Raw genomic sequence first — 27,518 nt, 5'->3', positions numbered from 1 at the left:
AAGTAATCATTAAAATGAGTTGAAAATGGAAGTTGCAGAGAGGTTTAATGGAGGGTTTTTTCAGAGAAAAGTTCGGTTATCACGAATTAATTTTTTCTTAACCGAACTCAGAGTCCGGTTGATTCGCAAAAAAATACGTTTAACCGAACTCCTTGTATTAGAACAACACAAGTCCATAAGTTCGGTTCCTTCGCAAAATAAGGATATCACCGAACTTTAGTTTACGAAAATAATGAGAAATCCACAAGTTCGGTTCGTTCGCAAAAATATTAAGTTTTCTTTGTAACCGAACTCTACCTTTGAAACTTCGTAACCAAACTCTACCTAATTCGCCAAGAAATAAATTTCGTAGTAACTGAACGTTTGCCTAATTGCATATATGCATCTATAAGCCCAGTTCGGTTGATTCGCAAAATATGTTGAAGTTTGCGAACCAACCGAACTTCTAACACTAGGTTACTTTTAACCTGCAGTTCGGTTGGAAACTTGGTTGCGTTGAAGTTTGCGAACTAACCGAACACACAAGATGTACCCAAATAAATTGTTAAGTTCAAAATTCGGTTACCTACCATTTTATTCTAGGTAACCGAACATTACACTGTACGACCAAAACCTCCATTAACGAGCGAGTTCGGTAACCCGCGTGTTTGGAAAACGTAACCGAACTACACTTTCAGGTGTGTTCAGTTACATGTTCTTGACATATGGTAATCGAACTGGCCCAAATCTACATAAAAATTTTCATTTTTTTTGAAAGTTTGGGGCAATTCAACCAAAATTATCTAAGTTTGAAGCACACCTGGGTACCCAAATACCCTTCCTCCGGTTGTGGTTGGTAAAATCCATCATTTTTCATGTTTCCTTCTTCATCTTCTCTAACTTTACTCTCTCAATAATTCTACTTCTTTAAAAAAAACCATCTGATTTTTAATCTCACTAGTTATCTTTAACTTAATCATCTCACTAATCATTACACTAACTATTATTAACACTAACTAATCATCATCCAAAATTAATCAGGAGGGTAATTTAGGTATTAATATAAATATTTAGATAAGGGGTGATCTAGATTTACTTATAATGTCTTTATCCAAAATAAAACCATGGTCCCCAAAAAAATCTTTCAAAAAAAAACTTCTGCAAACCTTATTTGTGCCTTGTAAATGTTAAGAAAAAAAGGAAAAGCCCCGGTAAGAGCATCCACAGTCATGGAGTCGACCAAATGCCAAATAGCAGACCAAAAGCTAAAAAAAATTGGCATTTTACACTGAGCAACCACAGTCGTGGAAGACTATTTTTAGTCAGGCGGAAGTATAACAAACGCCCCAGTTCAGGCGCACTTTTAATGACCGTCCCAGTTCAGGCGCGCTTTTAATGACCGTCTCATTCAGGCGCATTTTTAATGTCCGCCTCATTCAGGCGCACTTTTAATGACCGTCTGATATCAGGCGCATTTTTAATGTGCGCCTGATTCCGGCGCACTTTTAATGTCCGTCTAATTCAGGCGCACTTTTAATGATCGCCTGATTTCAGGCGCACTTTCAATGACCGCCTGATTCAGGCGCACTTTTAATGACCGCCTGATTAGTGAATTTACATAAATATTAGCCACTAATCTTCTTCTAATAACGTATTAGCCCACTAATCTTCTTCTAATAACGTATTAGCCCACTAAACGAGTGAATATACCAACGTCCCATTGGGGTGTACATTAAAGCAACGTCCCATTGGGACGTAAAATATACCAACGTCCCATTGGGGCGTACAATATAACTACGTCTGTGTTGGGGCGTATGTATTACATGCGTTTGGTTAGGCGGAGTTTATAGATGCGCCTGATTCATACGTTAATTATACTTCCGTCTGATTTCATACGGTCACTAAAATCTCGTCTGCTTTCATACGCTATTAATACTTCCGTCCCACTATATTTCGTTTAGTCTGGGTTAACGACCACATTTGGTCTCAAACCCTAATTTTGGCGATCAAATTTGGGTTTGGTCCCTTCCGTTGCGGCATATTTTGAGACCAAATTTGAGTTTAGTCCCCAAATTTGGCCGTGACTGTGGTTGCTCTAAGGTTTGGATTAGTCCATTGGTTATTAAATGAAAAGCCATGTAGATTTAATCTTGAAGAAGATCGAACGACTCATTTTAATCTTGAAGAAGATCGAACGACTCATACATGATTATACATCTGTCCTCTATTGTGGGGTATACATTATATTCTGATGTTAAGGCATAAAAGGAGAGTGGACGGTGGAGAATGCGAGATGGAGTTATCGTTAACTTCTTATCAATTTCCAGCTGTTTTATAATTATAAGGTTTGGCAATGGAATTAGCAATTTGCATTTCTATTTTGTTCTTTGAAATGTATGCATTTGAAGCATTTCGGAAGGGTATTATCAATCAACGAGGCATTTATTTGTTTTTGTGTAAGATATGCGAAATGTTAATTAGGGTTCTGACAGTTTATTTGAAGTTGATTCAGTGGTCTCTTGTTCTAAAGTTTATTTGAAGTTGGTTCTTATTTTGTTCTCGTAACTTTGTTTTCCTAATTAGAATATTACTTCTTCCCAAGCTACTAGAACAATTTGACAACTGACAATTTGTGCTCAGTATTTGACAAAGCTATAAGGTGAAAAGATCTGACTCAATACGCTTCAAGGGAAAGACAACGCGTCGCAAGCCTGGTCTATTTCATGTTAGACTGCATTTTTTTTTTTACACCTGAGATGAACAAAATTGATAGTTCATGAAAACAAATTAGCCCACCCTAACTAAAAATCCTGGTTCCGTCGCTGATCACAATGATAAGTTGAACTGGAGATTATTGGGTCGCCAGACCATCTTTGTGTTTGTTTTACAAGGCAATTTTGGAGATATGCTCTAGGCTGACCATGGAACATGTTTTGATGTCTAGGGACACATATTCTACCACGAGACAAATTTTGAGCACTGCGCCGCAGATTTTGAGATGACTGCCAGCAAAAGAAACACGCTGACTCATGAAGTTTGGAGTCCATAAATGAGTCAGCAAACAGCAGTTGATATGGCCGACTTGGTCTAAGGCGCTGGTCCGAAAGGGCGTGGGTTCAAATCCCACTGTCAACAGTTGATTTTTATGTTTTTTTTTTTCATTTTTTTTTTTGTGCTTGTATCGAAGCAACATGTCCAGAATTAGACCGAAAAGCAGGCATTATTCATCCAAAATCAGCTTATCTTACAGGCATTATTCATAGCGATGACCTCGACGATAACTTATCTAAACCTTAACTATCATGTTTTTCCTCATGAAAATAACGCTTAAATTTAAGCTTGTGTAGAGAACTGTCAGGTGGCAAATGCAAGGTTCCAAGCTAATGCAGCGGTAAGAGCATAATTCGTCACTTTGAGCAAGAGTTTCAGCAGCAGATCATGAGCTAGCCTATGCAGACTTTGGCAGTTAACTAATAAACCTGTAGAAAGAACTTAGCATTAGACTTATTGTAAATGCAAGCCAATTTGAAAAACAACATGTTGTGGGGATATGTGATGATTATGAAGCCATGAAGTACATTGAAATGCATCTGCATATATGAATGCAACTTATTTCACATATACTGTAGGTTCTATTATGCTTAAAAGAATTATGCCGGTAATTCCATGTTATGATGTCCGACTCTAAGCGCTAGTTGAAGAAGAAGTTGATGGCTTGAGTGATCTTGGAGGAGACGACAGAAACGGTTTTGGTGGAATCTCCAAGGCTTCCAGGCTTCCTTCCAACATTTCCAACACTTTACTCATCGAAGGCCGACTTAATGGATTCGTCTGTATGCACCACAAACCCACAATAATCATCTTCTTGGAAGCCTGCTCTCTTTCATCAGTCATAATCCCATGCAACCCAAGATCCTCGTTTAACTTGATACGATCGTAGATCCGATGTGGAAAATATAGTTGAGAAAGATGCTCTAGTCCCACTTTCACATCAATGTTCTTTCTCCCCCCAACCATTTCTAGTATCATCATTCCGTAACTATACACATCTGACTTGTTAGAAATACCTCCGAAGTTTCTATTGAATACTTCTGGAGCTATGTAACCAGCAGTTCCTCTTGCTCTAGACATAGATATGATGCTCTCTTTTTCCAAACAAAGTTTGGCTAGTCCAAAATCTGATATTTTAGCATGAAAGTCCTTGTCCAGGAGAATGTTATGAGGTTTTATGTCAAAATGTAGAATTCTCGTTGTACAACCACGGTGCAAGTACTCGAGTCCACGAGCAATTTCAATTGCAACTCGGTAAAATGTTTCCCAGCCAAACACAAGATCTTCTTCTGATGTGGCCAGTTTTTCACCGAAGATAAATTTTTCAAGAGATCCATTAGGCATAAATTCATAGATAAGAGCTCGTTTGTTTCTCTTATCAAAACAAAAACCAAGTAGAGCGACAATGTTGACATGGGAAGTCCTACTAATGCTTGCAACCTCATTGAAGAATTCTAAACCAGCGTTCTTAGTTTTCATATTGCTGAATAAAACCTTCACTGCAACCAGACGACCATCAGGAAGCTTACCTTTGAAGACAGAACCATACCCTCCTTTGCCAAGTTTCTCTTTGAAGGAATTAGTCATTCTCTTGACATCTTTGAAACTGTATCTCTTCGGAGCTAAGGACCCATGGGTTTTAAAGAAAGCCTCCAAGCCATCGCATGATGAACGTTTCTTTCTCAGGAAATATATCATTAGGGGAATAGATAACATGATTCCAAGAGCACCAAATGCAGCCACTACACCTGTAAGCAAAAGGAAGTTAATTAGATGTGTTAATTGCTCAGAGCTACAATAATCTGCGAGATTTCTTCCGTTACGAATATACCACATGGAGTTAGATTATAAAAACGGATACCATTCTGGAAATTATAACCGGAAGACTATATATGACTAGTCTAGTAAGAAAATGTGATACGGATAATTACCTATTGAAATTCTCCTCAATTTCTTAAACTTGGCAGCTGAAATATAACAATGAAAAACACAGGATTAGTCCCACATCCTAGTAAAACTAGACAATAAGATCTGACAGTACAACTGAACATGGCTGATAAACTTTTCAGGTAGCAAACATACATTCAATTCTCATTAGCTAGCTAGCTAGCTAAAATTACTGTTAAAGATGCCTAGCACGGGGTTTTATGACTAGTATAAAAAGAAAAAACCCCAAGAACCCAGTGACAGGTATTCTGCATTACTAATAAGATGATGAGAACATACCAGGAGAGGTTGCAGAAGGTGGATCAACACATGCATCTCTAATGCTACCATCCGGACAAAAGCAGGTTGGCATCTTCTCTGTAGTGTTGGATCCGCATGTTCCACCAGAACTTGTGCAGCGTAAACACAAGCCGATGCCGATATCACTTTCAGCATTAAAATAAGTCACGTTGAAGCCCTGCTTTAGAACTGCAGGGAGTATTTCCGGGTTAGTGGTAAGATCTCTTAGAGCTGTAAGCATAACTGGAGTTTTCACAGTTTTGTTGCAGGATGAGAAATCCGGAGGAACACCAGGAGCCATTTTGAACCAAAAGTAAGCATCTCTTGTTGGTGAACCGTAAATCAGACACTTGAACCGAAAGGTAAGCTGATCTGGAATTTTAACACAATCAGAGTACAGAGTCAGCTGATCAACATCTTGAGCCAATTTGAAATCGGCCGAATGAAAATTTGGGATTGGATATTCAAATGGGCAAGCACCATAAGATTCATAACCCACAAAAGCCGTATTTGTAATGTTCATAACTTGGGTTTCTGTATTAATCTCTAAGATACGATATGATTCTCCTGAAATTTCTATTTGTGCTACATCCCCATCTAAACAATCCAGCCTATAATTTGAAAGCCCGCAGTATTCAGGCCGAGACTTATCACCGTTACTATAATGACCTCCCCAAAATGGATAGCCTACGTCTACACTGTCTCCACACACAAAACTTCTTTGACATTTCTCGTATCTTTCCAGATTATTCTCCTGCGCAATACAAACATAGGTGTGGAATATTAAGATCAAGAAAAAGATGATGCTAAATTTAGAAGATGGTGCCATTATGAAGTTCTTGAATTGATGATAAAAGATCGGCAACATATAATTCATTATCGTAGCTCAACTTAGATTATTCTAGACCACATGTTTCAGTCAAACGGATTACTCATGAGTTGAATTTTCTACCAAAAAAAGAAAAGGACTTCTTGGCTATACGTGATGTTCTAGACTAGTCAACAGGGGATTGACTATAGGACTGGTCCCACCTTCCAAGAACCAAATGGGAACTTGAATATAATGTTGACTCAAAAACGACCTCTGTGATGATTCTGGAGGAGAGAATGGAAAGGTACAAATGATACTGCTGGCGTATCAGAGAGGCTATGTGGTTGCAGTCATTCCAGTGACCTTTATGCTCTTTACCTACTTCATTTAAGTCTTTAACTATCTAGTTGCCAATTTCCTCTTGCTTACCCACATCTCAACCAAATTCAATTGCAACATTACTCAAAAGCTATGGGTTCACTAAAACTCCATATTGCCTGAAAAGAAACAACAAAATGGATTAGTTTCGTAACCAAAGAAATCAGTTTTGAACCATCAACAAATTGGAGTTGCTGAAAGCACCATGCAGTAGGTTCCATCCAATATCAAAGGGATATTCTGCAGGGTCAGAAGGTAATTCATAACCAGACAAGACAGGCATAGCACTATAACGTTTCTGGACTTACCGTGTTAAAATCAACTTTACCCACAATTAATGTAACTACAAAAGAACAAAAGACACCTAAACAAAGATCAACGACCTAACCTTTCAAGACAAATTAATAACCTGTTAAGTGACAAAATACCTCCAACAGCACCGTGAGGGGTACTAGCGCTATCGTCAACAGCACCATTAAAGTATCACGCGTTCTTTGATAGGCGAAGTGAAACAACAAAGAAGGCACTTAAAGTTTGGCCATGATTCAAATACTAGCGGCAATTTTCCAAACTGCAGCTAAAAACCTTAGTAAGCTCACAGAAACCAGGTCTAATTCTTCTGTTTACAGAATATCATATTAATATAGTATGCGTATTACTGTAAGAATTGAATCTCCAGTTCCTAAACGAATGATGATTACATTTTAGGTATTGCCACACACAAAAAAGTAGGAGAATGTCAATCAACTTAGAAAATAAGAAACAAAAGAACAAGATCATATATTCTGGAAATGTAGTAGACTAGTAGTGTATTGTCATCGAAGGTATAGTTCAGTAACTGAACCTTTTTTAATTTGCATATAGTGTTGCAACAAAATTCAAACACCTTAACTGGCATAACAACACATCCATTTATCTTACCATCTAAATGTCCGATTACAGAAAAGGCAACAATAAGAAAAATATCCAAAAACGGGAAGCAAGCACCAAAGAAATGCCGATATCCAGGCTACAGTATCGCGAATGCCGGGTCGACAAAACAATAAGTCGAACTAAATAAGATTTTCAAATTTGGGGAAGTATCAAAGCATATATATACCTATGTGTCATGTTCGAGGAATAACTACTTACACTCAAACTTCTTTGACTTTACTTTCTTTCTCCAGGAACAGAAGAAGCAAAAGGCAATCGCAGAAAGTACTGGAATAACTAAAGAAACGACCATACTAATAGCAAGTATGGGTGAGTTATTCCGGTTTGCCGCACTAATATGAACATCTTTGAATTAGTAGGAAAGTATGGATAGGTATGATAATATTGAAGAGAAGCAACAATCCTAACCATCAGAAATCGTAACAATGAAATCCTACTATACATTGCACTGCGATAAATTTCAGGAATTACTTTAGGTAATTCAAAGTAGCAGAAAAAAGAAAAACCATATTTACTTCTATATCCATAACGCATTTGCATGCTTCAGTAACATCATCATGAGCAAGACAGTGGCTTCCATTTTTTGGAACACTCCTGACACTCGTGTGACAACTCCCATTTCAAATAAAAATCAGCAGTACAGGGGAAAGGGAAAATATACTGATGGGTTATCAGTTAAGGGTAACGAAACAACTGAACAAGAAGACAAAGGATTCTGATGAAACTGAGATTGATTGAGCTTCTCTGGGTAGCATAAAAAAATAATTACCACCGCAATCTTCATATATTTTAAAATAGCTAGGAACACCATCAAACCTTTCATGGCATTTGAGAAAGGTGAGAATAGAGTCTCCTATTAGTAACCCAGAATGAAAAAATGGAGAATTAAGTAGTGAAATATTAGAAATGGCACGGCATGTTTATAAAATCAATAGTTGTTGAAGAACTTGATCATGAATCAGAAATGTTCTATCCTGCTAAACATTTGTAACTAGATAAGATCTTCGTCCCTTTTGGTCTACGGGTGTGGGTGTTTCTACGAACAATCTATTGGCAAAGCCCTACACTCAGAATGGGTAGTGTTGGAGTAAGGGGGATCGACTTTTCCAGGGATTCAACAATCAAAGCTTTCACAATTTAGTTCTTGATCGGCCAAGATGGTATTGATTAAGAAGAGAAACACAAAGAAGTGGATAACAGGAAATGGAATCATCGTGTTACTCAAGTAATGATGATCCAATCAAGAATAACTCTTTGCAAACAATAAGAAAGTTTACTAACATGCACCAGCATAAAAGATCTGAAACTATAATTAAGCAAACAGGGACCAACGATATTTCCCACTATCCGGTATATACTAAATTAAGCAAACACTAACCAAAAGGCGGGTGGGGAGGGGGTCTGATTAAACTACAGTGCAGTAGTGCACACTGACTTCACCATACACTGAGCCAAATTATCTGCAATTTGAATAAACTGAATTTGGTTTCACCATCATTTCATCTGAATTTGGTAACTAACTTTGGTAACTAATCTATGAAGTATTAGCATACCACGAGAAAAGAAAATATGATAATATCATGAAAAGAACATACCAGGAGATGGTGCAGCAGGGGCAGAAGGTGAACCAGCACATACATCTCTAGTGTTGCCGCCATTGGGACAAAAACAGGCTGGGATGTTTGCTGCAGTTTCACATCTGCATGTTCCACCAGCACCACTGCAAGTAACACACATGCTGATGCTGCTTCTAGTTTCAGTGGAGTGACATAAGTCACACCGAAACCCTGCTTTAAAGCTGTAGGGAGTGTGTCAGTCTTATTGATAAAACTTCCTAGAGCTTGCTTCCCTCATGACTTGTACTTTCACAGTTTCGCTGGAGGAAGAAAAATCGGGAGAAATTATAGCCACATTACAAGCGAACCAATAATAAGCATCACTTGTAGGTGTACTGCTTGCACCAATAAAGATTTGAAATAAAAGAACCAGCTGTACAGTATCAGGATCACAATTGAATAATGTAGAATTAAAATCTGCAATCGGATATTTAGCTGGGAAAGCAGCATCATCATCCAAGAAATCCTTATTTGTAATATTCATAACTTATCTATCTGGATTAATCTCTAAGACATGATATGATTCATCACAATTATGTTTTCTGCCACATCTCGATCCAAAAAAATCCAGCTTGTAACCTGGCAACCCACAATATTCAGGCCGCAATTTTGCTATTGTCGCTATGGTGATCTCCCAAAAAGGGATAACTTACATTTACACGATTTCCACACACGAAATTGATTTTACATTTCATGTACCCTTCTAGATTATTTAGCCCTGACATACAAACAAAGGTAAACATTAAGATCAAGAAGAAGATGGTGCCAAAATCAAATGAAGATAGATTTTAGACTGTGTTGTGGTCAAATGAATTACTCTTAAGTTGAATTTTCTTACAAAATTGAAGAATCCAAAACAGAGAAATTAGATTGTAGAGGAGAGAAAGGAAGGGTACAAATGATACTGCAGGCGTATCAGAGAGGCTGCTGTCTGGTTGAAGCTATCGCCATGACCTTTATGGCCCTCTATCTACTTCATTTAGATCTTTAACTATCCAGTGGCCAATTTCCACATGCCTACCCAAATCATTTAATTAAGTTTGACCTGACTACTACAGTATGACTGGCATTTTAACCGAGCGCAGCCCTGTGCGCAGCCCAAATAATTGCTCTATCCTCTGGAGTAGAACGCCCACTCTTCATATCGTCCAATATTTTATCTTGTTCCATGAAAGTTTCCAACTTCTTATCAAAATCCTTCTTTGAAATTTTCTGACCCACCTTAAAGGTGGGCGACCTTGCCAAATAATCAGCAGCTCTATTTTCAAAGTGGGTAATGTCACAAATAAGTAATAACCATATCATTTGTAGTAGTGAACACTTTCAACTGCTTCACTATTCTCCTCACGCCTACTGTAAATTGCTCATTTTCAGGATGCATACCCGAGTCAACAACACTAACAGCATATAAAGAAGTGCTATAAATATATATCACAACTTCTTTTCCTTGAGTAGCTTCTTTGTCAACATAGTCCTTGGCAAATTTTGCGGCTATCAACATCCCCTCCAAGTGAGTATGCAACTGGGGAACTCGTCTTCTTGTGCTTTCCTTAACAGAACCCAACAAAACAGTTTTAGATGGGTCTTTCAGAACAATCCTAAACCTGGGTTTTTTATTACGCTTAAAGTAAGTGTCGACATAAACATGGTATATAATCCTTCCCTCCTCCTCCTTTTCCTCCTCCTTTCTCCAAATTTGTTTAATTTCAGTGCGGGCGTCATTCATTGTATCCCACCAAGTTTCCGGATCACAAAGACGAGCATCATCATTCTGATCTTCAAATCCATCATCATCATCATCATCTTTACCATCATAAGATTCAACATCTGTGTCCCCAGGTAGTTTGATATTCTTTTCCATGTAATATTGTCCACACTTTACAGCTGAGCTAACATTTTCACCTACATTACATTCTTCAGACTTGGACTTAACTTTATCTCCTCCTCTGGAAGTAGTGCGTACGACAGGTTCAAGTAGCAGAGGAGGAAATTCAGATATATCGATATTCTTTTCTATATCACGTTCTCCAGAATTTACAACTGAGGTAATATCTTTACCCACATCCCATGCTTTAGACTTGGACGTAAATTCCCATGGTTTAGACTTCGACGTAACTTCATCACCTCCTCTAGAAGAAGGTTCATATTTGGGAAACCTAGATTTAACAACATTTAAATATGTAGATGATTCAGAGAAACCCTTCTTCGAACCAAAACGCTCTTTAAAAGGAAAAGAGACAGGGAGCATGCTAGGGTTCTAGTGCTAAAGATATATAAATTGATCTTCTGAATGGAGATCAACCAACCCACTTAAAATATTTGTATTCAATGATCAAAGACAGTTCTACAACAGGAATCTATACAGTTTGTAGAAATCCTAAAACAATTGCAAGTTCTAATAAAAGGAATCAAACTCAAACATCAAGCAAACTAAATAAGGAAAATAAAGGTGTTTCCTAAAGGTAAGCTAACAGTAAATAAGGAAATAAAGGTGTTTCCTAGATTTGCTAATCTATGCATTGGTTAAGATTGATCGACAGTGTTATCTGCTTCAAATTATCCTATTCATATTCAATCATTGAGATTTCAAATTTTACCCTACATTCAGATGTTCTAAATTTGATTTTTTTTATTGAGGTTTTATTCACGGTTATTCACATGGGGTTTTATGATAATCGTGATAACATCTGTTACAGGTAAAAGCACATTTAGTTTATTTTATTAGTTTGTTTGGGGGTTTTTCATGATTCTGATGGTATTTTTTTCATTGTTTGGCATATTTCTGTTGGTTACGGGACTGACATCATGATCATTTTCAAATTGTGGATCTGAGAACACTTCCAAAACATTGCCCATTGCCAATAACCAGAAAAAGTACTGAGGTGCAAAGGGGATTATGCTGGTAACTAGTTAACTAATTGATTAACAATAATGGACAGACTGATCCATACGCATAGTCTAAATAGATTTTTTTTTTTAACTAACCTATACACAATAACTATGAGAAAATTCATGCGGATTGTCTGAAATGAAGCTCATGCGTTTCTAAACAAATTCAATTCATAACCACATCTCAACCAGATTCAGCTGTTACATTATTCAAAAACTATGGGTTCACTAAATTCCATAATGCTGACAACTCCCATATTGCTGAAAAATATGTTCTACATTATTTGAAAACCAACGGAATGAACTGGTTTTAGACCATCAACAAATAGGAGTTACTGAATGCACCACACAGTAGGTTCTAAAAGTGAGATCTACTAGGTTAAAGTACAGCCAGATGAACTCTAACATCCAATATGAACGGGAAATTCTGAGGGGTCAGAAGGTAGTCCATAATAAAATAGATTTCCTAAACTACACAAGCAGAAACAACACCACTTCGAAAGAGAAGTCATAACAACAGTCGTCAGCACAAGACATGCATAGAACTATAATATTTCTGGACTTACCTTTCCAGAACTTGAACAATGGAGCAGCGGGATTTGCATCCTTACTCCGATCATCTTTCCCTTTCAACAACTGTTTCCTTTATAAAAAAACACAAAAATAATAGCAGGACAGATATGTTAACCTCTATCTGGATTAAAAAAGTATCATTTTTAATAGATGCCGTTACCTATGAAAGAGAATACACAAACAAGAAATGCCATGAATATTTACCAGCTTTCTCCTTGCTAGTGAACACATTGGTGGCAGATTTTGAAGAAGTTATACACTTCCTTTTACCTGTTTTCACATCCTTTTTCTTCCCCAAGGAGGCCACTTAAGTACGCGCACGACTGCTTTCAACAGAGTGCTTGGATGTTGAATGGATAGAGTATTTTTTAAGCAAACTGATAATAATGGCTTTATTGAGTGTCAGGGTTTTCATTTAATTCAGATTTTCAACAAGCTTCTTTCTCCGCTGATGATTTCACTGAACCTTGCTTAGGCTTCCGCTTCTTCTTCCTAATCACTGTCCTTGTGTTTTCTTTGAGAATGCTCAGAGCCCTTAGTTGTCGGAGATTTCTTTATTTCAGATTTTCAAGAAGCTTCTTTCTTCGCCGAAGATTTCATCGAGTATTCCTTAGGTTCTGCTGCTTATTATTCTAAATCATTGTCCACGTCTTTGCTTTTAGTTTGCTAAGTGCCCTGAGGCGTTGGAATTTTCTTTGACACAATTTTTCTAGAAGCCTCTTTCTTTGCAGATGATTTCACTGAACCTTGGGTAGGTGCTTCCACTTCTTCTTTCAAATCATTGCCCTCATCCTTGCTTTGAAAATGCTCGTCGACCTCGTCCTTCCTTTTTCGGTCATCTTTGGAATCATCTTCTTTTCCATGTGAACTCTTCTTCTCCTCGCCTTTAACAGTATCAAGAGTGTTTCTTCTTTTCTACAGTATACAAAGAAACCCAGCAACAGATATCAAACACAAAAGCTTCAACTTTTGAAAAATCATAGTAGAATAATTTAGTGAGACAACTGCACATTTCTTTTAGTTTTCAATTTCAGACAGACAATAAACAATTTTGTTGTGTGATTCTTGCTCCAAGTTATCCAGACATTTAATTATGAACCCAATTAAAAAATTAGAAACTGCTACACAACATATTTATGCAGATGCAACCATTGTAAACGGCACATACCAGTCTAGCCATATTATTCATTCACAAGTTCCTGTATTAATGAAAACATAAAACTAAATCCTACCACGACAATCATGGTTTTCACCAAGAACAGAAGGCTTACTCTTGCGGAGCATTTTGTGGTTGTGCTTTCAGATGATGCCAGTATTATTGCGTCGAAGTTCCTCTTAACGCTTTATAGCTGAAATACACGAGGAAATGAAATACGCATGAGAAGGCAGAATCAGAAATACATATGACTATAATTAAAAGCAATCACATCCCATGCAACATCATCTGAATGAAAATTCAGGCAAGTGGAAATACCTCCTCCTTTTCTGCTAGTACAACATCAGTTGTCACACAAAGAGCTGCTAAGAACTTCAGTAGCTCTGCCACTAGTTCATCCTGCATGTCAAAGCATCATGGCAGTCGCAATTAGCGCTTGCCTCAAACTTTAAAGCACATGCAACGGAAAGTAGGTTTCTTAACTTTTTCCTGATAGAATGCTAAGGTTATTTACTTTATACAGAACTATCGCAACACCAGTCTGAATTGGTAACTGATCTGAAAGATTTATAGTAATCTACACTATAAACATAACATGAAACCAATATGTGCAGTGGCAGAAGAACACACCTTTCTGGCTCGGGCTCTTTTTGCAACATGTATGTCAAGCATGTAACAGAACTTCTCAACTTCAAGAGTTTCTCTAGAACATATTTTTCAACTTTCTCTTTGATTTTAGTTTTGTGCTGTTCTTGCAATAACCAAAATATACATATATAAATTACAAAAGGTGTGTTTGTGTCATACTAATCGCATAGGACCACTAAACTTAGCAAATGAATAAAGCAGAAAGACATTATAAATAGAGAAGTTCTTTTAAGTCCAGGGATTAGGAAGGCACGTAGATTCAGAAAACTACTACGACTTTTCATTTGATCTTATTGTCATGCCATGTGAAGCCGGAAAACTCGGAAAGGTTACTCTTGAATGCCTGAAAAAATAAGACCCTTGGTCAATCTCAAAAAGTTTGCCTTTTTCTGTCCAAAATACAGAAAGCCGTAAATTCTGCAATGAACAAATCCAAAATAGACCAAGATGTTTGACAAAGTTTTTTACCAAACACAAAAGTTGAACATGTATAGCAAAATACTGATGTCAGAAAATCAATTACCTTCATATGCCTCCTAAGAGCATGAAATGAAGCATTTTGAATGTCTTATCGGCCTTCTGTTTTTTCAGCTGGTTGGCAACTAAAAATTTACCAAGAAACGTGAAACAAAGAAATCAACTTCTAAAAATTTAAAGGCTCAAGTACATGAAAGTGACCACCAAGCACTGATATAAAGCTCTATCACTGTGACATTACAAAGATTAGAATGAGCTGAATGTACACAATCATGTGATGCTTCATAAAGATCAAAACAGGTTAACAAATACTTTAACATGGTTTTGTATTTTAATGTGTGCCAGAGTCAAGTAGGAAGATAGATACAAGACGGAACAAGAAAGCTTAGAACGCCATCTTCATGCAAAAGAAATGTTGACAAAGGACACTGACATTAAATATAACTTAGAACCATATGATTGGGTATATTTTTGAGTGCTGTAACATAAGCTAATGGTATTTGCCAAAAAAAAAAGATATAATAAGATAAAAACTAAGATTATGGGACCTTGGGTTCAGTCCCAAACTGAAATTTGGTAACTTCTGCCAGGCCAGCTCTCTCCAAGGATATATCAGGCTACAGATGCCAACTCCCATATTTTTATAGTCCCGTCATCACTTGCAGAAGCTAGTAACCTGGTTTCCTGGGAGCTCCATTGTACTGCATTTACGTCCATTTCATGAGCCTTCTCCTTCCTCAGCAGCAATTTATAGGACGGTCCATCAACCTCTTCATTCTTAACAAAAAGACGTATAGCATTATCAGCAGCCCCACTAGCAATTATGCCCTCTCTCGACCAATGAACTGAGAATATTGTCCGATCATGATATCCAGCGAGAGTGGAAACATGTCTCCATGGAACAAAGCCATCTTCAGCTGGTGGTGTTGCTTTGGGGTCACTTTCCCATATTTTCAAGGTAAGATCCTCACTACAGGTGACCATTTTGTCCCCCGTAGAGTTAAAAGATAATGCCCAAACTGTAGACGAGTGCCCATTGCTAGCTTGGTTTAATGTTTGGACACAATGCCAGTCATCGCCATCGCCATCACCATCTTCAGCCCAAATCCTAATAGTGTTATCATAACTGCAAGTAAACAACAGGTCCAGAAACGGATGCCACTGAACCATCTTCACATCCTGTGTGTGTCCTTGCAAGATTGAAAGACACTCACACTCATTCCCTGGTAAGACTTCCCAAATCCAAACAGATTTATCTCGACTGCACGTTGCAAGCAGGTTACCAGCTGGATTCCATGAAACACTTTTGACTTCATTCTCATGACCCTCAAGAGTGGAAACACATTCAAAATCACCACCAACATTTGCCCAAATCGAAGTAGTAGCATCGAAACTGGCAGTAGCTAATAATTTCCCACAAGGAGACCAAGCGCACGACCTAACTGTTCGTGTATGTGTTTCATCCAAAACCGCCTTGCATTCCCAGGAAGTGCCAAACGAGTTCTGTTGCCATATGCAAACAGTTTTATCACCACTGCAAGAAGCAAGCATAGGAGGAATTCCAGAGATTCCAGTAGCTGGATTCCAAGCTAGATTCCAAACCCTATCAGTGTGACCTTCAAGTTTCTGAATCTCGTTAAGTTTGAAATTTCCCTCCAACAAATCCATTATCCCTAGAAGAGATCAAAAGAAAATAACAAAATCAAACGTCAATGATTTCATTCAAGAACTAAGCAAAAATCTATATATTTCTTCAATCATAACAGCAATCTAATGGGTTAATTATAACCTAGAAACATGAAATAGCTGCTATCTCTTCACAAAACCCTAGTCTTAAACACCGAAAAGATTAACTTAGACAGAGCACACTAAATTGCATTCATACACAGGCGAAACATAGAAACAGGCTAATTGAATGGATCTATTGATAAATAAATGCCTTGAATCTACAATTCAATCAGAAAAAACTAAGCGTGATTTTCATCCCAAAATCAACTAAATTCAGAGTTTGAGAAAAAGAAAATTAAAATCAATCAAAGAACCCCAAAAAGAATCAGGATAGAAAAACTCCATGAGTGAGAAGAAATTAGTAACGGAGAAAATCTGAGGAAGAAGAAGAATACCTTGAAGAACGAGTGAATAGAGAAAGATCGGCGGGAGCTCTGCAAAAAGGGTTTTACAAGAAATGCGACGAAAAGGAGCGAGTGAGGGCTCAAGTCTAGAAACCTAATGTACAGTGGTTTCTCCAGCGTTTTGAATGACTAGGGACTTGGTTAGCTTGGCTAATTTTGGGCCTACAAATTACTGCATCTATCTAATATGAAATGATAAGGGGGCTTAAATTTGCTGAAACTATCAATTTACCCTCTAAAAATAATAATATTACCAATTTATCCCCATTAACTCTTAATAATAAAACCAGAAAACAAAATCAGATTTTCATTTCCATCATTTATAAACCGATTCTTCTCTTCTTTGGAGAAGTTGATGAAGTAATTGATCTAGTCAAATCTACGGGGCTGTTGCCTGCGGTCGAGAATTTTGATCTTGGTTACGACAAATCTCTTTGTTCCTCCTTTGCCGAGAGATATTACGGGGAAACGAATACTTTGCATCTTTCGTTTGGCGAAATGATGATAACTCCAAATGATGTGAAGTTCATTACCAGGCTAAGCATAGATGGTAAAGACGTGAAATACAAAGAGTACGCGCAAGAGCTTGAGTGGGACAAGATTTACGTGTTCCCCAAGGAAGTGTTCCAATGGGATGAGGAGATGACCAAGTCACAAATGGTAGTAGGCAAAGCAAAGCAGAGGATATTCCATCTCTCGAAGTTGAGAGAACTCTTTAGTGGAACAAAGAAACTTCGTGCTTAGGGAAAAGAGGTGACCAAGGAACGTATCTTCGCCATTCCAATGCGTATGTCCTCTACGTCCTGGGATCTGTTATCTTTCCCGGCGTTTTATGGTGCCCGTGTGAACGCAAACTTTATTCAGTTGTTGCAACTATTTGGAAAGATTCACAAATACTCTTGAGGGTACCACCATCCTTACACACTCGTTGAACGAGTTGGGAAAGGCTTTTAGGGTTGACAGGAACCAAATCGGAGGGAATATGGCTTTTTTGCAGGCATGGATATATTTGCACTTCCCAGTATTTGCTGAAAGGGATTTTGAGAACAAGGAATGTGGCGATAACTTCTATCGAGACATGTACATCTACAAGAGTAAGGAAAAGTCCCAATCTGAAGTTGAGACGCCAGTTGGACAACTTGACGATAAAATATGTTGTCTTTGACCCTTACAAGGGGGGTTTGGCCAAAGGAAAAGGAAAGATGGTTGGGTGCGAAAAGCAAGCTCATTATTTTGGGATGTTGTTTCACCTAAGAGGATATTTAATGTACAACCCGACGAGAGTCGCAAGACAATGCAGATACATACAAAAAATCCCACAGGAGCACAAGAAGTTTCCAATCGATGAGAAAAAAACCAAGTCATTTGATTATGATATTGAGATTGTTCACGACCCTTTACCATCATGTAAATATTGGGATGAGAGAAGGTACAACGGATATGCTATGGATGGTCGATTGAAAACAGATGATGAGGCAATTCCGGGTTACATGTCGTGGTACCTCAATATTTCGCATACTCGAGTGATACGAGCAGATGAGAGGCCCCAGATAGAGGACAAAGATACATCTCTCGAATTCATGGTGCGTATTATTTCTCAATTACGGTTTTGTTAATTGTTTTAGCATTATTTGTTTAATGTTTGTTGTTTAATATGGAAACAGAGAAGAAGAGTCGGGAACTTGATAACCGAAGCACGCCTAGCTATCAGGGGAGGGAAAATGTTAAGACCAATGAAAAGTTGATTGATGAATTGAACAGTCTCGAAGATGTAGAAGCGGGTGCAAAGTTTGGGGAATCGGTGGCAGAGGAGGAGCCAAATAAAAAGAGGAAGAGAGTCACCTCAAAAAAGAATTATGAAGGTGGATAGAGCAGTGCCTAACCTGCTAAACGAGGATGAGGTGCTCGTGGTCGTGGAAGTAGTTGTGGACGTGGTCGTGGTGGGGATGTTGATGACTGAATGCTTTCAAACTTATGTCTTTAGCTACAAATAATTATGGTGTCAAAACTTATATCTTAAAATTATTGTCGAATTATGTTTGGTTATATTCCTAGTTTATGAATGACTGAATCTGGTTTCTTTTGAAAATTATTTGTGTTTGTCTAAGACGCGATAAAAGAACCAATTACAATGCGTGTATGCAAAAAATGCTTGACTATGGAAGATTTTTCTATCACAATCAGTTTACATTTACCTGTATAAAATCTGATTCTGACAATTCTCCAGGGGCACAATTTCTAAATCGGGTTTTGAAGGTGAACCACATAGACCGATTCTGTAAATTTTGTTCACCTGGTTTTTAAGTTTTCAGAATCGGTTTATAAGGAAACTTTTATAGTCCGATTCTGACAAAACAAACAAATACAGAGTTTTGTTAACCTTGAGAATCGGTTTATGTGTGGATCCCACGTAATCCGATTCTTGTGAGGAAAAGTCTTTATGTATCTTTTTTTGACAAGAATCGAATTACAAGTGTGTTGATGGTGGTTTTTAGCTTAGGGTTAAAATCGTAAAACTGTACAACTGACATGACGTCACTATGACCATTAGCACATTTATTGAATCAATCAGCATGCCTACGCAAGAATTACCGGGGTACCTTTTTTTTATGGGTAATGTTCCACGGCAGAACCCTTAACATCAACTGACATCATCTATGTCAAACCCTAATTCTCATGCTACCGCGCCAAGGCATGCCGACCATGCCAGCCGCACCATTGTGCCAATGGCAAACCATGCCAACCACATATCCGCGCCAAGGCATGCCGACCATGCCAGCCGCACCACCGTGCCAATGGCAAACCATGTCAGCCACATCTTCGCGCAAAGGCATGCCAACCATGCCAGCCGCACCACTGTGCCGATGGAAAGCCATGTCAGCCACATCTCCGCGCCAAGGCATGCCAAACATGCCAGCCGCACCACTGTGCCAATAGCAAATCATGCCATCCACGTCTATCGCGCCAAGGCATGCCAACCATGCTAGCCGCACCATGCGCCAATGGCATGCCAAACCCTTGGCCCCACCATACCAAACCAACCGCACCTTGCCTTGGCCCCAACCATGCTAGCCGCACCATGCGCCAATGTCATGTCAAACCCTTGTCCCCACCATGCCAAGCCAACCGCACCTTTCCTTGGCCCCACCATGCCAAGCCAACCGCACCTTGCCTTGGCCCCACCATGCCAAGCCGTCCGTGCCAAACCCTTGGCCCCACTATGCCAAGTCGTCCGCGCTATTTGCCTTGAACCCACCATGCCGACCTTCCCTATGCGGCTACCAAAACGAAGGCGTTCGACGATCAATGACCACCCTTCAATCCTAGATGCAAATCCTAGCCGTCCAAGGTTGCCAAACAACGCATGGTAACCTTTGGACCAAAACCCTAGTTTTGGCCACGCCAAACCCCGCCAAGGCATGCCATGCCACATGTGCCAATGGCATGCCAACCACCTTGTCGCGCCATACCGTGCCAGCATTCCCTATGCGGCTACCAAAACGAAGGCGTGCGACGATCAACGACCACCCTTCAATCCTAGATGCAAATCCTAGCCGTCCAAGGTCGCCAGACAACGCATGGTAACCTTTGGACCAAAACCCTAGTTTTGGCCACGCCAAACCCCGCCAAGGCATGTCATGCCACATGTGCCAATGGCATGCCAACCATCTTGTCGCGCCATACCATGTCGGCCTTCCCTATGCGTCTACCAAAATGAAGGCGTGCGACGATCAACAGCCACCCTTCAATCCTATATGCAAATCCTAGCCGTCCAAGGTCGCTAAACAACGCACGGTAACCTTTGGCCCAAAACCCTAGTTTTGGCCACGCCAAACCGCACCAAGGCATGCCATGCCACATGTGCCAATGGCATGCCAACCACCTTGCCGCGCCATACCATTCCGGCCTTCCCTATGTGGCTACCAAAACGAAGGCCTGCAACAATCAACGACCACTCTTTCATCTAAGGTGAAAATCTTAGCCGTTCAAGGTTACCAGCTAACGCATGGAAACCTTTGGTCCTAGTTTGGTCGCGCCTAAACAAAGCCAAAATCCTAAGTTTTGGACGCACCTAAACTAGGCCATATTAAAGCCATACTGATCATGCTTTCATGTCACTGGCTACCAAACGAAGGGTTGCAATAATCAACGGTTACCTTTCCTCTTAAGATGCAAAATCTCGACCGCCGAAAGTTACCACCGAGCCGGCAAGTCTCCCAATCTCAACTTTCCTGACAACAACAACGTGCTACATGTTTTCCATGAAAATACTCAAGACATCAACGCATGTCACAAACTGGGGATGCTCATTGGGTATTGGTTTGGCGGTTTACAGCGTGCGGCGTACGCTACGCCCGTTATAATAAAGTGTCATAAGGATGAGGCGGTTAGTAAATACAGGGAGTAACTGTGAAACGCTTTCTTTTAAGGAACATCAATTCCAGGCGTTACCGGTGACCACCACCTCCCATTTACTCACACGTTTTCCATTTCTTAATGAGACCAGAGTACGTTTCACTTCGAGTTGTAAAAATAGGCATTACCTATTTCCACCGAACGATAAGTTCAGGTCAGGAGCATACAACACTCAGAAAACATTTGCTAGCTTTCCATCTGTTAGCTTCCCACTTTCTGATACAAGTCGTAGAAAACAACTACTCTTCCAGAATCAACTATTCTGGTCTCAACACTTTCTTCGCTTCCCTCCCCAAAACCAACCCTTCTCCTTCACTTTGTGACCGAAGCAAGTCTGGAACGACCATTTCTTGGTTTAGGCCGGATTTGTACAGATTGATCTCTCGAATCTAAAGTACTCCCTTGTAGTACATTGTTTAGGGTTTAAATTCGTTTCTTACCCACACACCCGAAATTACCAAAATCAGCAGAAACCGTTTTTACCCTCAAACAATTGGCGACCACAGTGGAAGATCAGTCTATCGGTTGCAATATCGATTTCCAAATTTCCGATACCACCTTTCACTTCCAACTCCAACATGGTGGAACTCAGATCCGGATCAGTTGCCAAGAACACCAACGCAGAATCTGTCCCTGGTGTTAAGGCTACTTCTAACAGCATCACTATGTCACCTACTGACCCCAGTAACACCGAAAGCACTCCTTCAGGTGTAACACCGCCGATCACCAAGGCCAGAGTCGTTGCCGCCTCTAATGTCCTTACGCAACTTATTAATGCTGGCAGTACTGAAAGCGCTCCTTCAGGAGGTACGCCACCAGTCACCAGGTCCAGAGCTGCCGCTACCGCTCCTAACGCTTCGTCAAGCATGGCGCCTCCAACCGCCACTAAGACTCCAACTACACCACCAACGGGACGAGAAACTGGAGGAACCAGAGGAAGCCGACCCTATATCACCATCGCTGATTTGATGAACGACATGAGGTTCTCGCTAGAGCCCAGACGGATATGGTTTCGACGCATAAAGAAGTACTCGTCTTTCTCAAAGCCCTGACAGAACGACTGCTGCGTGAGTCACGCCCTCCATAGCCGATTAGAAACGCCTCCAACACCCTCGACGCTAGTACCTCGGCGGAAGGGTCTCGGTGGACGAGGAGATTCGTGCCAGAACCCCATTGGAAAGAAGTCAGCCGTCCAATTTTGTCACACGAGAGGATCTGGAGCAACTTCTCCGGAATCGAATCAAGAATGATGAAATAGACATGCATCAGCATCAACCTCCTTACCCACCTGAAATATAAAGAATTCCTTTTCCAAAAGGATACTCCTCTCCTCAATTCACCCTATACGATGTCACCGGAAATGCACGTGAGCATTTCTCTCGCTTCTTGGAGTCCCTAGGCGAACATGAATACAGTCACGTTCTTCGTCTGAGGGAGTTTTCGAAATCGCTTACCGGAAGAGCGTACACATGGTACAACAGCATCGCGCCAAACAGCATCCCCAACTGGGGTGGCATGGTTACCGCATTTTACAAGAAGTACTTCTTTGTGTCTGAACAAGTTACCTTCTCGGACCTAGGAAGGCTGTACCAACAGGACAACGAACATCCAAATGATTTTGTTAAGAGATTCAGGGTTCAATCACTAGACTGTCATGACCCAAACGTGACCCAGCAACAACTGGTGAATTCATGCATCAACGGTATGGCTCCCATTTACCGCGCCTTGCTAGAGAACCTGCGTTTCCATACATTCTCTGAGCTCCATGAAGCTGCCAGGAGATCAACAACGACAGCGCCAACATTATTAGAAGGAGCTAGGCCAACTAGAGCCGAAGACGTACGTGAAACTCGCGGGAATAGATGTCTCATCAACAAGCAGTACAACGCTGGTCCCTCCTCTGTGAGCGTAGTAAACGAGGGAGGAAAAAGGAAGGCCTCAGTTGCAGACCAGCAGCCTAAACGCGAAGCAACAGCACGACGAGCAACTCCGCTACAGAAGGTCGCCGCTAAAGCTCCCATGCGTCATCATGAAGCTGAAGGAAATACCCTGGATTTCCCGTTTCCCATTGAGGAGGTGATCGATCTCTTAGAAGCATGGATTCAAGATGATGTTATCAGACTACCATCTCCCAGACGCCCACTGACTGAGGCCGAGATGACAAACCGCAAATACTGCAACTATCACAGATATGTTCACCACCCAACCAGTGATTGCAACAGACTGAAGCATATCTTCAAAGAAAAGATAAAAGAAGGGGAACTTCAACTAGGAAATGAGGGAGTACATCAAGACCCACTTCCGGTGAGGAATTGTGGAGTCTCTGGGGACTCCGTGCACGAGACTGTGCGATCCATGATGCATCATGTATGCGAAATTCTCTACCTTTCCAAGGTGCAGCGCCAAGATATCTTCATAACTCTCAATCGTGTCGTGTCGGCCAAACGGCTTTTTCCCTCCACGGAAGCCACACCAAAAGCCCACGCTCTCTCAGCGAGCGGAATCGAAAAGGACAACTGGGGACTGCTGACCACGTCCTATTTAAGAGGTATTAAATTCGACAACACGCTAATCGAGACGACCTCTGACTTCAACATTGTTACTTTCAAGACTCTGAAAGCTGCGGGATTTACGAAACAAGAGACTACCCATTCCCCATCCGTGATTAAGAACCCGGGAGGGAAAGCCTTGAACTCGTACGACTACATTAACCTCGAGATCAAGATGGGAGACGCTATAACGTATAGCAAATTCCACATTTCCAAAGAACTGGGCTACGACATGATATTGGGGCACTTGTGGGTACTCGACAACAAGGAGAAATTGGGAACATCCCCTCTACCGATGTCAACGTCCGAAAGAATCTCCAACAAACCGTCCCACTTGCTGCCGCATCGATGAGTTACCGATGGAACCCGGACACCTGGAGATGACCTGTTGGCGCTAACTCATAGATTCCAAACGCAAATAAGTTTGGCCGAACGATCTTCTCTACAACCAGTAATTTCTTCCCCTATTCCGTCATGTGGACTCAGCGCGATTACTGGCATGGACGCTGTCAAGAGATGTGAGTGGGGCGCTGGACCATTCAAACGCTTTGCAAAGACTTTGGAAGCTGCCATCGAAACTGACAAGACCAAGATTCAAACGGTTATACAACACCCGAACTCGTTTCAAATCGGAGATATGGTGGTCAAAGTGAACTCGTTTAAAGTCGGGAAGATGACGGTAAAGATAGTTGGTCGGACCGATTCACCCAAGCAAAAAGAAGACGAGCCATATCTGGTAGCAGACGTCCTTTTGGGAGGTTACAGCAAGCTCATCAACACAGAGAAGCTGGGAGGTGTGATAGTTCACTCGCGATGGCTCAATCTTTTCAATCTCTAAAACGCAGTACTACCCTCTTCCAGTACTCTCCTTTTATTATTTTCTTCAGCAATTTCTCCTTCCGCTTGATATTTGTATTTCCCCAAGATGAATGCACCGCTTGTATTCTTCTTTAGGGTTTCGTTTTTATTTAAAAGGCATACATTTCTTTCCGAATGAGTTTTCCAAATCTCGGAAAAATATACCAAATAAATCCCAAATCATTGAGAAGTCATTAACCATCCAATCACAACCAGAAACACCAACCCATTCTAGGGGAAGGCTTGGGTCTTTTGATGAGTGCCAAATATTGTATATATTTATCCCTTTTTGTTGGCATTTAACTCATCTTTTGTGAATTAATTCTACATTTTATCCCATATTCTGTATTTTCATTGTTTTCAAGAATAAATATTTTTATTAATTAATTTTGCATTTTTAGGTAATAAATAAAGCCTGGATGACTTGCGGAGCAAAAAGAGCAGAAAAGTAGTGAAAAGCCGGGAGAAATCACGCAAGGAAGTCGCGAAGAATGGTGCGCACAACCTCACTTTCTACACACAAAAACGCCTCCGTTCTCAGCCATCAGATCAGTTCTCAGAAGCATCCGACGGTCGCTCCCTTGCTGTGCATCGAAGCTTGATATCTCCGCCTTACACTACAGCACCTAACTCCATCTTGAGCCGTCAGTTTCGTTGTATTTTTGCATCCAACGGTCGCTCATGATCTGTCTCAATTTCTCCGTTAGATCCGTTTCAGAAGTTATCATCCCACGGTTTTGCTTTGCGATACATCAAACCTTGCTGATCCCGACACACACTATAACACCTAACCCTATATCCCACCAAACCAAACGCACCCTTCCCCTTTCTCCATCAAACCCATCTTCTCCTCCACCCCGTCACAGAGAACCACCATCACCTTCACCACCAACTCCGCCAACTCCACTGCCTCAATCACCACAACGAACACCATCATCACCAAACCAACCCTAGACCTAAACCCATCACTACCATCATCACCCCCTCTTTCTAGCCCCCTATTTGATTGATATTTCTTCTCACCTTTCTCTGAAACCCTAGAAGAAAAATCAATCGATTAGGCGAGTCTAGAGAAGCAATTGGCGCGTGGGAATGGAGCAGGAAGAGATTACAAGGTATGGGTCGACATCAATTGGAAGAAATTGCATCAATTTAGGTGATGTTCAACAACCCTAATTTTACTGATTTGGGGGATTTGTGATTAATTTGGTTGTAACTATAAAAGGGTGTTAGGGGTTGTAACTGTGGACATCTCTGGGCTAGCCAGTGAACACATGTTTAAGTTTCAATTTTACTTCACATATCAGTTACATATCCAGTGAGTTTGAAAGTGAAATTGTGTACTGTTATAATGTGGAGCATGTTTATATCTGTTAATACCATGATTATAACCATGTCCATGTTCTAATTCATTTGCTAGGGCTTAGAGGAAGCTCTTGATCATATGCTAGGATAGTAAGTGTACATTTATTGTCTTGGAATGATTTAACTGCCTTAGGATTGATGAATTGCCACTTGGGTTATCTCACTTGTGATCAGCTGTGCTGTTAGAAGACAGCTGATGTTAGGAGTGCAGCTAGGTCAGTTTGTAAGAATTTAATCCATTAGAGAGACTGCCTTAAGCTCAGTTAACTAGTTGAGCTAAATACTTGTGATCAGTTGTGCTGTTGAAAGACAGCTGATGCTAGGGGTAATTTAGCTAGGTTAGTTACTCTATTCTTCATTGTAGTCTTTCATGAAAGAACAAGACATACATTGCATCATAATTTCCTTAGCCTAGGGTCAAGTAGTGGAATCAAAAGCCTTAGTATCCTCCTTTGAACTCAGATAACCTTAGAAATTCCCCAAAGAAAACTTTAGCAAATCCTCCAAGTCCCTGTGGACAAACCCTTATTTACTCTTTCTTGCTTCAACTTCCCTGTGCACTTGCAGGCTAGTTTAGGTAGTTCTTTTCCTTTTACACCAAGTTTTTGGCGCCGCTGCCGGGGACTCGGTAGCGGTTTGCTTGTTTTCTGTTTCTTTCTTGTTAATCTTACTTGTCCTGACCTGCAACTTGTTCCTGTTTTCTGTTTGTTCCTGCAACTTATTCATAACATACCTGCAACTTGTTCCTGTCTTGTTTTTGCTTCACTAAGTGCATTGCCTTGCACTACCTTGCACTGTTGCTGTTGCTGCTGCAAGTGCTGCTGCAAGTGCTGCTGCAAGTGCTGCTGCAAGTGCTGCTGCAAGTGCAGCTGCTGTTACTGTGAAGCTGCTGCTGTGAAGCTGCAGTTGCTGCTGGTGCTGCTGCCAAAGCCAAAGCCAAAGCCTGCTGTTGCTGTTGCTGCTGCTGTTGCTGCTGCTGCTGTGGAGCTGCTGCTGCCAAGCCAACTGGGCTGCCAACTGAAGCTGTCAACTGGGCTTGCCTATTTCTGTTGCTGCCGGGCTTGTGCAACCTTTGCTGCTGGGCTTGAACCAACTGAGCTGCTTAGGACGATCATAAAGCCCAACTGGGCTGTGCAACCAAAAAGGGATAAAAAGCTCAAATTTGGGCTCCCTCCAAAAATCAAGTAAGCCTAACCCATGAGCTAACCCAACTGGGCCTCATTAAATTTATCTGGGCTTGTATTTAAGTGTTTATATTTGGGCCTGTAATAATTTTATTTTTCTTTTTCTTTATTTCCTATTTGGGCTTGTAATAATTTTTCTTTTTCTTTTTCTTTTTCTTTTATAGGCTTGTAATTATTTGTTTGTTATTTTTCTTTTCTTTTGTGGGCTTGCACTTTATTTTGGACTATAGGTTTATATCCCAACCATTGGGCTCCTAACCTTACAAAAAAAAAAAAA

General features: G+C 40.4%; 2 protein-coding genes across 4 annotated transcripts; both read right to left on the bottom strand.

Annotated features, from left to right (window-relative positions):
• Positions 1–3,461: 3,461 nt before the first annotated feature.
• Positions 3,462–15,340, bottom strand: LOC113344333 (LEAF RUST 10 DISEASE-RESISTANCE LOCUS RECEPTOR-LIKE PROTEIN KINASE-like 2.4). Of its 3 annotated transcripts, XM_026588335.1 has the most exons (12): positions 15,286–15,340; positions 14,784–14,862; positions 14,514–14,603; positions 14,243–14,358; positions 13,931–14,011; positions 13,728–13,805; positions 12,661–13,371; positions 12,450–12,526; positions 8,974–9,712; positions 5,257–6,010; positions 4,962–4,997; positions 3,462–4,778 (listed from the first exon to the last, which is right to left on the bottom strand). In XM_026588335.1, exons 9-12 carry the CDS (start codon positions 9,034–9,036, stop codon positions 3,664–3,666), a joined length of 1,968 nt encoding a protein of 655 aa, XP_026444120.1. In that variant the 5' UTR covers positions 9,037–9,712; positions 12,450–12,526; positions 12,661–13,371; positions 13,728–13,805; positions 13,931–14,011; positions 14,243–14,358; positions 14,514–14,603; positions 14,784–14,862; positions 15,286–15,340; the 3' UTR covers positions 3,462–3,663. The 3 variants fall into 3 exon arrangements, with proteins under 3 accessions (XP_026444120.1, XP_026444119.1, XP_026444118.1); XM_026588334.1 differs by lacking the exons at positions 12,450–12,526; positions 12,661–13,371; positions 13,728–13,805; ... (3 more) ...; positions 14,784–14,862; positions 15,286–15,340 and having other exon boundaries at positions 5,257–7,016; positions 8,974–9,023; XM_026588333.1 differs by lacking the exons at positions 8,974–9,712; positions 12,450–12,526; positions 12,661–13,371; ... (4 more) ...; positions 14,784–14,862; positions 15,286–15,340 and having other exon boundaries at positions 5,257–7,221.
• On the bottom strand, positions 14,929–16,993 carry LOC113344335 (protein CIA1-like). The gene is made up of 2 exons (XM_026588336.1): positions 16,861–16,993; positions 14,929–16,410 (listed from the first exon to the last, which is right to left on the bottom strand). Exon 2 carries the CDS (start codon positions 16,403–16,405, stop codon positions 15,350–15,352), a length of 1,056 nt encoding a protein of 351 aa, XP_026444121.1. The 5' UTR covers positions 16,406–16,410; positions 16,861–16,993; the 3' UTR covers positions 14,929–15,349.
• Between the last annotated feature and the right edge of the window lie 10,525 nt (positions 16,994–27,518).

Source organism: Papaver somniferum, unplaced genomic scaffold (assembly GCF_003573695.1).
Source record: "Papaver somniferum cultivar HN1 unplaced genomic scaffold, ASM357369v1 unplaced-scaffold_76, whole genome shotgun sequence".
In the NCBI taxonomy this organism is placed as follows: Eukaryota; Viridiplantae; Streptophyta; class Magnoliopsida; order Ranunculales; family Papaveraceae; genus Papaver; species Papaver somniferum.
The sequence above is the reverse complement of the archived record's forward strand: the minus strand, read 5'-3'. Positions and strand labels throughout refer to the sequence as shown.